This window comes from Delphinapterus leucas, chromosome 9, assembly GCF_059928025.1.
Source record: "Delphinapterus leucas isolate spDelLeu-1000000601 "Yukka" chromosome 9, BTC_Dleu_Yukka2, whole genome shotgun sequence".
Taxonomy (NCBI): Eukaryota; Metazoa; Chordata; class Mammalia; order Artiodactyla; family Monodontidae; genus Delphinapterus; species Delphinapterus leucas.
This window is the reverse complement of record NC_143137.1, coordinates 14,071,388-14,086,773: the sequence shown is the minus strand read 5'-3', so window position 1 is coordinate 14,086,773 and position 15,386 is coordinate 14,071,388. Positions and strand designations below refer to the sequence as shown.

Genomic DNA, 15,386 nt, shown 5'->3' with positions numbered 1-15,386 from the left:
CATACTGGTTCCCGAGCTTTCCTTAGGCAGCAACGGGAAATGGGCACTTTCATCAACCACGCTTTATGGAGCAACTGTGAGCGCAACATCAAGGCCGAGGAGGGAAAGAAAGGAGCAGAGCATCCAGTGAAGCAATCACCAGCCATGACTTGTATCAACAGGAAACATTGTGAGTTGCCTTTGTTGCCCAAGTTTGTATAGCAAGAAGTCCCCTTATCAGCACTGCCCTGAGAACAAGGCAACAGGGTCTCCAGCCCTGAACCCCATACTTTCAAGACCCCAGCCACACCCTTCCCCAAGGGGAGAGGTGTCTCCAGGGTCACCAGCTGGGCCCCTGTCCTTTTCTGGACCATGTTCCGGATCCCTGGGACCCTGGTAATCCCCGTCCAAAAGGCCTCGCACCCACTTGTAGGCCTTCCCCAGGCAGGGCCTGTGGGGTGCACACAGGGGCCGAGCAGGTGGCCAGGAGGCACCCCTAGGTCCGCGGGGAGGTGGAGGTGGTCGTAGGTTGGACACACACACCAGGAACCAGTGGGCAGCAGGCTGCCCTGCACCGTCACCCTGGGATTCAGCCACGTCAAGTCAAGCCGTCCCTTTGTGAGAAAGTCTGTGTGTTCAAATACTATGAAAGGTTACTCACTGGGATGGGAGAGCTTCCAAGGGAGGTGGGAGGTGGGAGGCGCAAGACGGAAGGGACCCCAACAGGATCCTCTGTGGGGTCAGAATGGCATGCCTGACAACAGGGATGGGGTTCAAGTTTTGGTCACATCAAAGAGAAAGAATGACTCGAAGCTCTACCTTGGGAAATTAGCATTTTTTAAAAAATTAATTAATTTTTATTTTTGGCCGTGCAGCGCAGCTTGTGGGATCTTAGTTTTCCAAACAGGGATCGAACCTGGTCCCTCTGCAGTGAAAGCCTTAACCCCAGGACCGCCAGGGAAGTCCCAGCATCTTTTTTTTTTTAAAGCCACTTAATGACTGAAAAGTGCTCTGAGGTTCTGTGAAACTCATCACAATTGTACCGATTTCTCTTCTGTGATTTTTTTGTTGCTGTTGTTAATAAGTAGTTTGTGGTGACAAGCTGCGAACGTTCTCAGGGAAACATAAGGAACAACTTCCTAACAGAAGACTCTTCAAAAACCAGAGCTGACGGCATGTGGCCTTGCTTTGCTCGGGACAGTGGGAAATAGCCCCCCAGGGATGGGCTCGGGGAGGTACCGTGGGCGGCAGGGCACCCAGGAGGACCAGGCCCAGGACCTCCCCCAGGTCTGGGAGAAGGTTCGCGGCTGTGACAGCCTCGTGGGAAGCACACCATGGAGCTCCCGCCGGCAGTGCGGCCCAGTGAAGTCTCACTCAGTGGTCACTGTCCTGGAGTTTCTGCACCCACGGCCGGAGTGACTCTCAAAGCAATGTTGAGGCAGCCTCTTCAGTGCTCTGGGCCTCAGTTTCCTCAAGTGTCAAAGGTTGATACGAGTGTGTGAAGACCGACCCAGTAAGATCCTGAGATACTGTGATCCCAGGGTAGAATGTAAGAGAGCCTACCAAAAGAAGAGAGTCTAGAAAAACAGAATCGGTCGTCCTTTGGTATCTGAGGAGTGCTGGTTCCAGGACCGCTGTGGATACCAAGTGCCTAGTACGCTAAAGCCCTTTACATAAGACGGTGCAGTATTTGCACATAACCTACACGCATCTGCTTGTTTACTGTAAATCATCTCTAGATTACTTGTAATATCTAATACGATGTAAATGCTATGTAGATAGCTGACGGGTGCACAGCAAATTCAAGCTTTGCTTTCTGGAACTTTCTGGACTTTTTTCCCAAATATGTTCAATCTATGGTTGGTTGAATCCATGGATGTGCAAGCTGTGGATATAGCGGGCAGACTCTAAGTATCATGGTGCTGCTAACACCAGCAAGCTTGCCTGGTCCTAGATCACGGCCATGAGGGGTGGGGAGGAAACTGGAAAGGAGCAAATATTTACTGAATGCCCGGATCAGGCATGCGGCTAAGTGCTCTGCCACGCTCTCGCTCTCTCGTGTGACCTCAGCAACAGCCCAGCTCCATCACCACGGGGAGCTCGCCCCCCCAACCCCCCCACCCCGCACCACGTGGCTCACCCTCTGCTGCCTCATCCCCTCTATTACATCCAGGCCAGGAAAAAAATTCCCTTGTTCAAGTATCATTTTGATTATATTGGTCCCCTTTTCCACACACAAAATGTCTCTCGAATTAGAACCCGCTTTAAGCCTTTCAACAACTGATCCCAAATGCTTGCCGTTCTCGGCTGCTGGTCTATTTTGCGCTTACCACTCCAGCCAAGCAAAAATGACCTTGCAAATGAATTCCATTATGCACTCTGCTTGTTCACCTGGTTACACCAGCACAAGCAAGAGCTTTGACTGTTTCTGCTGTCGCTCTGGATAGGAAAACCTCACTTATCCGACATCTTTGGAAATAGGCCTATCCACAGAATTGATCTATATAAATTAATTTTCCCTCTTCCAGTAACTTAACCCTTTAAGAGGCCTTAAAGCCTTTTTGGGGAGTAAGTCATGGTATAATTAAATGAAAGAGTTTCTTTATTTTAACCATTTTCTTATGGAAACATTTCTGTAATACATTAGAGAAACTCCCAGTCTCAGTTAACAGAACATAATGAATATTGATTAATCTTTTCCTGATGGTGCAGGTCATCCTTAATGAATAACAGTGATCACAGCGTGCTGGAGCTTCAAATTTACCTGCCTCAGGGGTGTGCGCCCCCCGATCCCTGCCCCCATGACGAGTTCCCCTGATATACACTTTCCTGCAGAAGCTCCTGCTATCAGCCTGGATTCTGGTTGAGTCGGTGCAGTGACACAGAACTCGGGAGGGTGTAACTTGCTGCCTTTCTGCACAATTTTAAGAACTTACACGCTGCTTTTTGTCAGAGCTCTGTAAATTCTTCATTGGGGAAAGAAGATCAAACTTCCATAACAAGCCATGAACCAGAGTTTTCCAAATTGCCTTACCATGTGACTTTTAAAAGGATTCCAGACACACATATCATTAAAATTTGCTTCCTTAATGCCATGAAACTAGAAGTTCTGTACAGAACTGGCACAATGGATCACTTTTCTTATGATGAGCCCTTGGAAAATCATTTTATATTGTGAATAACCATTCTATAGGTTGAATCAAAAGGGTAATACTGATCTAGAGGAAAATGGTAAAAATATACGGGGAAAAAAACCTTATTTCATCAGAATGCAATCTGTAACTCTGTGAATCCAAAGTGTCATAACCCAGTGTTATGGCAGGTTCTACAGTGATCTTTCACTGAGGGTGGACAGTACAACCTGGGGGAAATGCTCTTGTCCATTCATATATTAAACTGCATTCTTTCTGTGACAATGAAGGTTTTATAAAGTCTACAGCATTAGCACATGCAAGAGTCAATCGATCTTAATTCTACTTAAACACGGTGGCATTTAATTAATCAGAACCTACTAGAGCAAAATAAGTTAGGCAAGAATTGCTAAAACAGGCCACTTTCAAAAACACTACAAATCTCTTAAATGCCATGTTTAGAAATAAGTGGCTGTAAAACCACAAAACTATTTTGCAGTTTTACAGGTTTGCTGCTAAGGAAACCATAAACAAGACGAAAAGACAACCCTCAGAATGGGAGAAAATATTTGCAAATGAAGCAACTGACAAAGGATTAATCCCCAAAATTTACAAGCAGCTCACGCAGCTCAGTATCAAAAAAACAAACAACCCGATCCAAAAATGGGCAGAAGACCTAAATAGACATTTCTCCAAAGAAGATATACAGATTGCCAACAAACACATGAAAAGATGCTCAACATCACTAATCATTAGAGAAATGCAAATCAAAACTACAATGAGGTATCATCTCACACCAGTCAGAATAGCCATCATCAAAAAATCTACAAACAACAAATGCTGGAGAGGGTGTGGAGAAAAGGGAACCCTCTTGCACTGTTGGTGGGAATGTAAATTGATATGGCCACTATGGAGAACAGTATGGAGGTTCCTTAAAAAACTAAAAATAGAACTACCATACAACCCAGCAATCCCACTACTGGGCATATACCCTGAGAAAACCATAATTCAAAAAGAGTTGTGTACCAAAATGTTCATTGCTGCTCTATTTACAATAGCCTGGAGATGGAAACAACCTAAGTGTCCATCGACAGATGAATGGATAAAGAAGATGTGACACATATGTACAATGGAATATTACTCGGCCATAAAAAGAAACGAAGTTGAACTATTTGTAGTGAGTTGGATGGACCTAGAGTCTGTCATACAGAGTGAAGTCAGAAAGAGAAAAACAAATACCGTATGCTAACACATATATATGGAATCTAAAAAAAAAATGGTCATGAAGAACCTGGGGGCAAGACGGGAATAAAGACACAGACCTACTAGAGAATGGACTTGAGGATACGGGGAGGGGGAAGGGTAAGCTGGGACAAAGTGAGACAGTGGCATGGACATATATACACTACCAAACGTAAGGTAGATAGCTAGTGGGAAGCAGCCGCATAGCACCGGGAGATCAGCTCAGTGCTTTGTGACCACCTAGAGGGTAGGATAGGGAGGATGGGAGGGAGGGAGACGCAAGAGGGAAGAGATATGGGGACATATGTATATGTATAACTGATTCACTTTGTTATAAAGCAGAAACTAACACACCATTGTAAAGCAATTATACTCCAATAAAGATGTTAAAAAAAAAGTTTGCTGCTTTTTTTTTATTGGCAACTATTTCACTAGCTTACTTTTTAATGGCAAAGTTACCCATCAGAAAATCACAAGTTGAATGGCTTTGCCCATCGTATCTTTTGCCTTTTCCATTGGCTCTAGACCAAAGATGGAGGAATACGGGTTGCAAGTCTGACTTGTAGCCACTCTCATGAACACCTCACTTACTCGTAGAGAACCTGGAAAAACAGGTATGGCTTTCGCTGACTCAGAACCTCTAAAGAATTTGACCAACTGTCCTTTCTAAACCTGGATGAATTACACCGAATATTACACCGAATCGTCAAGATTCTTCTGTGCACTCTCTCCTCTTCTTTTGAGAGTAGTTCAACTTTTTTTTTTTTAATGACTTATGTCAGCTGCATTCTGTTTCTCAGACTAAATTCTCCCAAGGTCCTTTCCTGCTCTGGGCTCCACGCTCCCAACAGGTGGAGCTAGGTTTTCTTTTTCTACAACTTCCTTCCCTGAGGGATCTGCTGAGTGACCACCCGATCTATATCCCCACCAATAACCAATAAGTACCACAAAACTACCTGGAATTAAAGATCTCAGCCAGGCAGCAAAGCCAGGAATTAATTCTCCGACAGCCACGTAAGATGCATGGGTCCACTGGCAACGGAGCCGGTAACGCCAAATGCCAAAACCAGAAAGTCTCTGAGCAGCATGTGCAAATCAGAAGTGTAATGTGTTTACAAAGATGTAAGATGTAAGTAATGAAAGAGGAAGATGGACTCTTCTGCAAATGAGAGACGGTAATTTCCAGGGATATTTCTAAGGAAATTTGTAATAGCTATTTTCTATATTCAGAAATACTTTTTTGATTCCAAATAAAGAAAATATTTCAAGAGAAAATAGAGAAGTGGGGTCTTCCCTTTACAACTCAAGAAACATGAGCACGTAAGAATTAAGAACCGATGCGAGGGTGCGTGCACGCACACACACACATTAAAGGCATTCCATCTTGAGTCAGACCACGGTCCGGTGAGCTCATGTTTAGTTTTGACTTTCACTTCCCATGCACCCTGAACTCGAGGACAGGGACCCTGCATAAACGTTTGTGAAATGGATGTTTTAAAGACGTGCCCTGCCTGTAAAGTGGGCGTGACGGTGCCTATTTTGTGGCTGTTAGGAGGAGACGCGAGTCAATGTCGGTAGAGCGTATGCCACAAACTAAGTGGGGTCTAAGTCGCAATTACTGCCATTAACTTCAGGCACCTTGGTTTCTTTTAGAGGAAAAAAAAGACCTTTCTATATTCCAGGTTTTCCATTTTCTTTCTCTACCTCCAATCCCTCCCCCACCCCCAACAGGGTATTGCCATACAAAATGGAACTATTACGAGTTTGGGCCTTTCAAGTTCACACTCCATCAGAGGTTATATGACACCTGCTGGCATTATTCTGAACCTCGCCTTTGATAGCAACCCGAAGAGCTTGAACTGTCATCGTAAGACCACCAGAAAGCATTGGCAAATGACATGTTCAGAGAACAATAAAAAATGTTCATGTATCATACCCTCCTGATCGTCACTACTTTGTTCCATATACACCTCAAAGGCGGTTCCTTTAAGATTGGTCTCTACGGGAGGAAGGAAGAGAGAAATAAAGAAACATAAAAAGTAAAACACAGGGACTTCCCTGGTGGCACAGTGGTTAAGAATCTGCCTGCCAATGCAGGGGACACGGGTTCGAGCCCTGGTCCGGGACGATCCCACATGCCACGGAGCAACTAAGCCTGTGCGCCACAACTACTGAGCCTGTGCTCTAGAGCCTACGAGCCACAACTACTGAACCCGCGGGCCACAACTACTGAACCTGTGCGCCACAACTACTGAGCCTGAGTTCTAGAGCCTGCGTGCCACAGCTACTGAAGCCGGCGCACCTAGAGCCCGCGCTCCGCAACAAAAGAAGCCTCCACAATGAGAAGCCCGCGCGCAGCAACGAAGAGTAGCCCCCACTCACCACAACTAGAGAAAGCCCGTGCGCAGCAACGAAGACCCAACGCAGCCAATAAATAAATAAAATAAAATAATAATAAATAAATAAAAATAAAATAAAATACGAAGAATATGAGCATCTGCAACTTGCATAAAGCACCAAATTTTCTTCTGTAGGAAAATTATGTTTGGTGCACTGATCCAGAGCCTGGCTCATGGTGGGGCGGGTGCCTCCCCTCTGAGGAGCCCTTGGTAGGGAAGCCACCTCTGGGCGCTCCCTCTCCTGGCCTGCTGCCTGGGTTACGAATGGATCCTGATTAAGGGCAAAGATTATCTTTCATACTTTGGGATACTTTCCCAGAGGCACAGCTGCAGCCCCTGAAACTCTGTTCTAACGGCTTGTTGCCTCATTTTTAAAGTGGCATAGAATGTGCCACTAGAGAAGAGAAATCCTCCACCTGAAACCAGCAGAAGCTCAGCGGGAATAAAGAATCTAGAAAACTCACAGAGGGGGTCGAAAAAGGCTCTTTCTTCTGTGGCCATAGGGGGTTTATTGTTGCTGGTGCCCAAACTGGAAAAGGAATAGCAAGAGATCAATAATTGGAATGTTGCTACTATTGGTTTTCTAAACTATTTGTGGGCTATTCTTTCCCTGGAGTCATCATGCCTGAAAGCAGCTCAAAAGCTAGAGGGATTTAACACGCACTGAGAAAATGCCTACTACAGCCAAGAGCTTTACCTGTACTCGCTTCTAATAGAGCCCTGGCACAATCGAACAAGGCTTTAAAAAACAAAGCTCAGAGAAGTTAAGTAACACGCCCCAAAGCCACATAGCTAGATTCAAACCCCAGGTTTCTCTGATTCAAGTATCGTACCGCACTGTCCAGGATCAGGGATAAAATGAATGAGCCTTGATTCACTCCTCAAATGTGGTAAGAATGAAAACAATATCTATACTTCCTCATTTTAAAAATATAAAACATAAACACAGGAAAAAAAATTTTTGAACATGTGTCATCAAATTCTTTTAATGGAAGATGATTCAGAATCCACTTCTTGGTAGGTGTCTTCAGGCCCATCTGATGATAGACTTCAGGGCTACAGTTTTGGGAACTCTGACTGTATAAGCCAACACTAGTGGACATGGCACAGCCCAGGGACAGTGGAACACAATTAACGTGGGATTTAGGGTCCTCTAATTCAGAACCTATGGCACTATAGACCTTTGTGGTTGGCCTTTGCACTACATATTGGAAAAAGCCTTGCTAAGCAAGTTGATGGAGTAAACATAATTGCAAGGCGAATGTTTAACCTTCTAAAGAAAATAAACCTTTTTAAAGAAGTTTAACTTGATCAGTACCAAGCCACTGAAAACTAATGTGCTACTTATAAACCTATCCTTAAAAGCAAGCCACAGAAGACGGATTATACTTTCCTACCCGTTAATTTGTATTATCAAACATACCCTGTTTCCAACAGAGCATTTCTCTCTAAAAACCTGGCAGCTCAGAATGCTCCACTAATGCACTCAGGTCTTCACACCAAATCCCAGCTTGGGGCAACTGCACCCCATTTAAACAAATGAGTACACCCCTGAATTCCAGCTGAAATGCCTCACCTGTCGTTATCCTTCTCCTGACATCCCCATGTTCAATCTTTCAGTAGCTTAAAAACTATTAGAAATCACTCTTCTTGGAGAATTCCACAGGAAAAGCCCTGCTCCTTCAGGATACACACAAGGAGTCCATGTGCTCTGATGGGGATACGGTAAAAATCAGGTTTGCTAAATCAAGCAGACGTCACCAAGGAGGGAAAAAGGAGGTCACTGGAGTCTTGGAGGCACTCATAGCAGGACGGGAATGTGGGTTCCGCAATACAATGCCTGATTATAGAGGTCACCTGTCTGTTTTAGAGCATGACCCAGTCTCTTTCAAAAAAGACCCAGACCTAAGCTTGTGCAGAGTGAAGCTGGGACTGCTTGAGGAGGGGTGAGAAGCCTAGAAGAATGACAAAGGTATGCAGAAACTGTCTCAGAATCAAAGGGCACAAAGCACAGGAATAATTAAGAGAGCACACAGACAAGACTGAGGGAAACCCAGGGTGGACAGGGGGGACCAGGCAGGTCACCTGGGACACAGACGGCAGGCTTGCAAATTTAAAAAGTGAGCTCCTGAGACCTTTGAGATCGGTGATGATTCTTACACCACAACATCTTACACACCCAGAGGTCTTTATCTGGTGTCATGCACTAGAAGAGCACTGTTGGAAAAACAGGAGTGCCAAGTCTTGGCCTCAGGGGTATGGCCTACATTCCATATGGATTTAGAATGCAAGGGAGGAGAACAGCACAGTTCCCAGGATGGCTTTCCACAAAGTTGACTAAATACATCCCAACCCACATATCCAGCCCCTTGTGAAAAGGGAAAGCCTTTACTATAGTTCTCAATTCAATGCCAAGTTCCTTCTCCAGTGCTCACCCGGAGTGTCCAGCAGAGGGAGTCTCAAAAGAGGTACTTAATAAAGAGAAAATTGTTTCATTTTAACACTCCACAGACAGTGGAAGCATTGACTGTAGCCCCCTCCCAGAGACACAGACAAACAATGAACGCCCGACTGGGTCCTCCTAGCGGGTTCACAGAGCCACCGGCTCGCTCTTTTCTGCGTGGTGGAGTGATCAGAAATTTCGTTTTGTTTTGTTGAATGGTTAAATGGACCTTGTGTTCTTCAGAATCAAAGAGGAAAGCCCCTGGAATAACATCTCTCTGTTGCCTTCTAAACAGGCCCCTTTGTTTCTAAGAGAGTCTGAAAAAAAAATATTTACAGTCCATAGGTTATTTACAGCCTCGTTATCCAGGACCTGACTGGTAACTTTATTCCACCCAGAAACCTAATTCATTTGGAGCCCTGGAACTAGTAACAGATTTTCTCTTCAGATAAGTTTTTTTTTTAATCTGCCTTTATAACAGAGATAAAACTATTAATGCGTTCCCTGTCTCACTCGCCAGGACAGCTCTCCGGATTTACAGAGGATTAAAATCTCCTCGCCCCTCCTCTCTGTTCCCCCGCAAACCCCTGCCCCTCTCATTTGCTATTTCATCCACAGAATATCTGAACAAAACCGAAAGAAAGCCGGATGGACTGACGCTAAAAGTATGTAAAGGCTGCTACTTCAGTGATTGCACGAGAAAACATTTTCACGATGAAAATGACTGAAAAAAATCAGGCACCCTTTGGTTCAAAATTCCTCCTACTACAAGCACACAAAAAACACACCGAAGTGTAAAAACTTAGTTGATTTCAGTTTGATTTCTGCCTGGAAGCTGACAGAACTGACTGAAGAGAAACGAAAGAGAGAGGGAGTGCAGGGGAAAACGTAGCGCTCGTGCCCTTCCGTTCCTTTCTTTCTTCCTAAAGACAGATCAGAAAAAGGACCCGACGCCAGGTGAAGGTGCACGACGCAGGTTTACCCAGACCGATCGAGACGAACAGACGTCTTGGCTGCCTCCCCGACTTGAAAACCTAAACTACATTTTCCCCTTACACACGCTAATGCGGGGAGATTTTAGCCTACTGCATTGTTCTGCCTGGGTCTGAAATGGACTTTTCCTCTCGACTCCCTCTCATCACCTAGCCCCGTACATTCCGACCCGACAGCCCCCCAAAATCAGAGGCTCGCGAAGAATAAAGGAGCGTGGGGTGGGAGTGGAGGGAAATGGGAAGGGAGCTGCGAGGACAGAAAGTGGAAAGCACATCCTCTTGAAGGTAATTTTCTTTGGGGGAGGGGGGAGGAGGAAAGCTACACCGTATCCCCTTTATTTATTCCAAATAAATAAAGAGCACCGTCATGGGTCTGTCTTTTCCCCGGCGCCCCCTCCTAATTTCTTTTCTTCGGCCAGGAGCCCACCCTCGCACCCAACAACACCCGCCCCCCCCCCACCGCCTCTTTCTCCACCCTGGAAATAAGATCTGTTCGATTCCGGATCCCGGCCGTTCGCTGGGCGAGGGTGGGGGCGGCGTGGAGGGGGCGGGCAGCCGGTTCGAGCCCCGGGGGTGGGGCGCGGAGGCCGGGCGCCCGGGCGCTGCGGGCCCGGGGGCTGCCCGGCGAGGGGCGGCGGGCAGAACAAAGCTGCGGGGGCCGCGGCGGCTAGGCGGCGCGGGGCGAGCGGGGTCGGCGGGCCGGCGCCGCTTACCTTCGTACACGGGGGCCATCGGGGCCGGGGTGTCCGCGATTCATGGCAACGGAGAAGGGAACGCGGCGCGCGAGCTCGGCCCCCCCAGCCTCAGTCGGAATCTGCCATCTTGAGCCTGTGTCTCCGCTCTCCGCGCAGCCGGGGCCGCCAGCGCCCGCATCACCGCCTCACTTGGCCGGCGCCGGGGGAGGGGGCCGGGCGCCGCCGCCGCCGCCGCCGCCGCCGCCGCCGCCGCGGCCCGGGCCCTGCGCGGGGCTCCGGGGCAGCCGGGCGACGGGCGCAGCGGCCGAGGCCGAGGGCCGAGCGGCCGCGGCCCCCGAGCGGGTCCGCGGTGGGGCGGGAGCCGGGGCGGGCAGCGCGCGGCCAGTCCCCGGCCGGGGCTCAGCTCAGCATGGCTGTGTGTGGGGGGTTCGGCAAAAGTTGCACGGGAGGCGGAGGAGGGGCGGGAGGAGCCGGGGGAGGGGCGGGGGACGGGGGCGGGAGCGGCGGCCGAGCGCGAGCGAGCGAGCGAGCGAGCCCGGAGAGCGGATTCCGCGCGCAATCGAGCGCCGATGGCACGGATGCGAGGCGGGGAAGGCCGAGCCTAGGGCAGGAGCGGGCGAGGCCAGGGAGGCTCGGCGAGGCCAGGGAGGCTCGGCGCGGTCCGGTGTGCACACGCTTCAGCTCTGATTGGCAAAGGGGAGCCGGTCCGCAGGGGTAGCAGCCAGAACTTTGTGTGTGCGCGCGAGCTGGGCGGGAGGGGGAACAGACCAGAAGGGGAGCCCCGGCCGGCAGCGGCTCGCCCTTCTCGCACCTGGTTGGCGCTCCCTGAGATCGGTGTGCGATGAATGAATGGAGGAGTGGGCGCACGCCGTCCTTGGGGGGAGGATGAGTAAGCGGAGGAGGTTTTGAAATCCAAATGAGGTCAGAGATGCAGAAGCCATTCCGAGCACGCTTAAGAAATGCAGCCCCCGGGTGGTCGCTGGATTCCTGCGGGAATCAGGTTTCCGCCCGGTCCTCACGCCTACGGTGTCCTGAGGGCACCCCCGCAACCCCCATAACCTGGACGGGTGGTTCCCTCCACCTGCCTCAACGCTCTCTCCGAACGGGGCTTCAACTAAACACGCTCCAGACTCTCCCCAGCCCGAAGCCTCGCCAGTTCACTGCTGCAGCTTCTTCTTGGATTCTGTGATGGGATGCCCTGCCATCGCCCCCAACTTAAGAAGACTGGAGCCTCCTCTTAGTCAGTGACACATAGATTGATCATAAAAGATAGTCAGTGGATGGCAAGCAGCTTTTTTTAAAAATGAAGTGTACTAGAATAGAAAAGATTAGACCCATTGCCCTTAGTAAGAGTACCTGTTTATTTCATAAACCTTTTGTTTCAGTTATATATACTGAACAACTGTGCTGGACCAGGATACAAGTTGTATTTCCTGCTGTGGGTCATAGGTCAAAAGTTTGAAATCTGTATTTGGGGAATATAAAATAATGAACAAGCCCATTATCTTCCCACTACCTCTTATCCTTTCCAACCTCCATACCCTGTCACCCCCCCCCAAAAAAAAACCCCAAAGACAAGCCCTTTCACACACTTACCTAGTTTTGTTAGTAGCACATCATTCCCCCTTTGTCTCAGGATGACCTTTGACTCTGCCGTCTTCCTAGGCCCTATATTCAGTGCTACACTTTACACGGCTTCTCTTAGCCTAATGTCACTCACATTTGCAGAATCCTAGATTACCATTGCTAAAGGAGGGTCTCAGAGATCATGTGGACCAGCCATGCCCTTTTAGAATTGAAAAGATGAGGCCCAGGGAAATGAAGTATATTGCCCAGTGTTAACACAGTATTAAATCTTAGAGTTCAGTATGGAGATTCCTTAAAAAACTAAAAATAGAACTACCATATGATCCAGCAATCCCACTCCTGGGCATATATCTGGAGAAAACCATAGTCCAAAAAGATATATGCACCCCAGTGTTCATTGCAGCGCTATTTACGATAGCCAAGACACAGAAGCAACCTAAATGTCCATTGACAGAGGAATGGATAAAGAAGATGCGGTACGTATATACAATGGAATATTACTCAGCCATAAAAAGGAACGAAATTGGGTCATTTGTAGAGATGTGGATGGACTTAGAGACTGTCATACAGAGTGAAGTAAGAAAGAGGAAAAACAAATATCGTATATTAATGCATATACGTGGAATCTGAAAAAATTGGTATAGACAATCTTATTTACAAAGCAGAAATAGAGACACAGACGTAGAGAGCAAACATATGGATACCAAGGGGGAAGGGGTGGGGTGGGATGAATTGGGAGATTGGGATTGACATATATACACTATTGATACTATGTATAAAATAGAAAACGAATGAGAACCTACTGTATAGCACAGTAGGAACTCTACTCAATGCTCTGCGGTGACCTAAATGGGAAGGAAATGAAAAACGAGGAGATATATGTATACGTATAGCTGATTCACTTTGCCGTACAGTAGAAACTAACACAACATCGTAAAGCAACTATACTCCAATAAAAATTTTTTTTTAAAAGGGAGAAAACAAAAATCAATCAATCAGTCAATCTTAGGGTTAAGCTCTTGGCTCCCACTCTGGTGTTCTTTGCTTCGTACCATTCATTCATTCCCTTTTTTCTATCCCCCTGCCATCCTTTACTGGTCCTCAGCCCAGTTCACCCTGAGCACTTCTACCTTCAAAACATACAGTTTTGACTATGCCAGGCTCCTGCTAACAACCTTCAAGGAGTCAACCTGTGCACATAGGGCTGAGTTTCCTAGCTCCTTGGCTCTGAATCAAGGCAGGCAGGCTCCGACTTACCTTTCTAAGCACATGAGTTCAGCAGGTCCCTGCCTCTCCAGCCAGACTGGTTTACTCGTGGTCCGCTCCCAACCTTGCCCAGCTGTGCCTTTGTGCCTTTGTCCAAGCTGCTGCTTTCCCACCGAGGATGCCTCCTCCATCTTCTCTCTTTAACCAGATTCCACCTGTGCCTGACTCATTTCCTCCACAAAATGGCCTGAGGCAGCATGAGATTAAGACAGACCTGATTCCGATCCCAGCTCTTCCACTTAGTAGCTGTGTGAACTTGATCAAATTATTTAACCTCTCTGATCTTCAGTTTCTGCATCTTGATTATAATGAGAATAGTAATAATAATAATATTCTTCCCTTGTACCTATAAGTCTCTATCATGACCTTTACCATACAGGTATAATCTCTCGTCCCCTTTCCAGCACTATCTAATAGAATTTTATGCACTGCTGGGAATGTAACCACTTGTGGCTCTGGAGTGCATTAAATGTGGCTGGTATGACTGAGGAACTGAATTTTTCATTTTAATTGATTTTAATAGCCAACATATGGCTAGTGGCTACCATATTGGAGAATGCATCTCTAAACTGTTAAGCTCAGTGGGGGCAGAGACCATCTTGGTTGATGTTATATCTCCAGCAATGAGCACACTGCCTGACACATGGTAGGTACTGCAAAAATATTTGTTCGATGAATAATAGCTATCATTTATAGCATGCTCCCTTGTGTCAAGCACAGCACCAAGAACTTGGTGTAACTTATTTCGTACAGTCCTCCCTACAGCCCCTGGGGTGGGATTAGATTAGAGAGAGAGTTTGTACAGAGGGCTGGCAGATAGTAGAGTTCCATGAAAGGTGGTTTTTATTGTCATGAAGACCTCCCTGTGACCAATCTAACTGATTTTTTATCTTCTCTTTCTCCTGCCCGTCACACACACTCTGTTGGACTCGGCATACTCCAGTCTAGATGGCTGACTCTCCTTTTCTGTATTGGCACCCTGTCCCCACAACTGGGTTGGCAGCATCTTGGGGCAAGGTCCATGGCATACTTGTCTGGATGTCCCTCGGCTCAGGTCTTGCACTGATTCATGTGTAGTAGCTGCCTCTAACTTCGTCCCCGCTGCTGTGTAGCCATGAGTGATTCTAGGCAGTCTCACTCTCTGGAATACCTCCTCTGTCCTCCCAAAATGCATATGTTGAAACCCTAACCGCCGGTACCTCAGAATGTGACTGTATTTGGAGATGGGGCTCTTTAAAGAGGTAATTAAGTTAAAAGGAGGTCATTCAGGTGGGCGTTAATCCAATATAGCTGGGGTCCTTATAAAAAGAGAATTAAGACAGAGAGACCAGAGGAAAGACCACATGAAGACACAGGGAGAAGAAGGCCCCCTGCAAGCCAAGCAAAGAGGACTTAGAAGAAACCAACCCTGTCTACGCTTTGATCTCAGAGACTCCAGAACTGTGACAAAATTAATTTTGGTTGTAAAGCCACACGGTTTGTGGTACGGCAGCCCAAGCAAACTAATATATCCCACTAGAAGGCAAATTAAAATGAAGAAAGATCATTTGTGTCAACTGAAAACATCTTGAGGGCTTCCCTGGTGGCGCAGTGGTTGAGAGTCCGCCTGACGATGCGGGGGAAACGGGTTCGTGCCCCGGTCTGGGAAGATC

The 15,386-nt window shown here is 47.4% G+C and overlaps 1 protein-coding gene across 10 annotated transcripts in view; it reads right to left on the bottom strand.

Moving 5' to 3' along the window:
* HIPK2 (homeodomain interacting protein kinase 2) overlaps positions 1–13,807 on the bottom strand; it is a 196,828-nt gene extending 183,021 nt beyond the window's left edge. For 9 of the 10 annotated variants that reach the window (XM_089917331.1, XM_089917329.1, XM_089917325.1 and 6 more), the window contains exon 1: positions 10,900–11,130. Coding sequence is in view for 1 of the 10 variants with exons in the window: in XM_022579828.2 (XP_022435536.1) it covers positions 10,900–10,918 (19 nt within the window). In the remaining 9 variants the exon portion in view is untranslated. Of the gene's footprint in view, positions 1–10,899; positions 11,131–13,725 lie in introns of those variants that run through there. The other variant, XM_089917332.1, reaches the window with a different exon arrangement.
* Between the last annotated feature and the right edge of the window lie 1,579 nt (positions 13,808–15,386).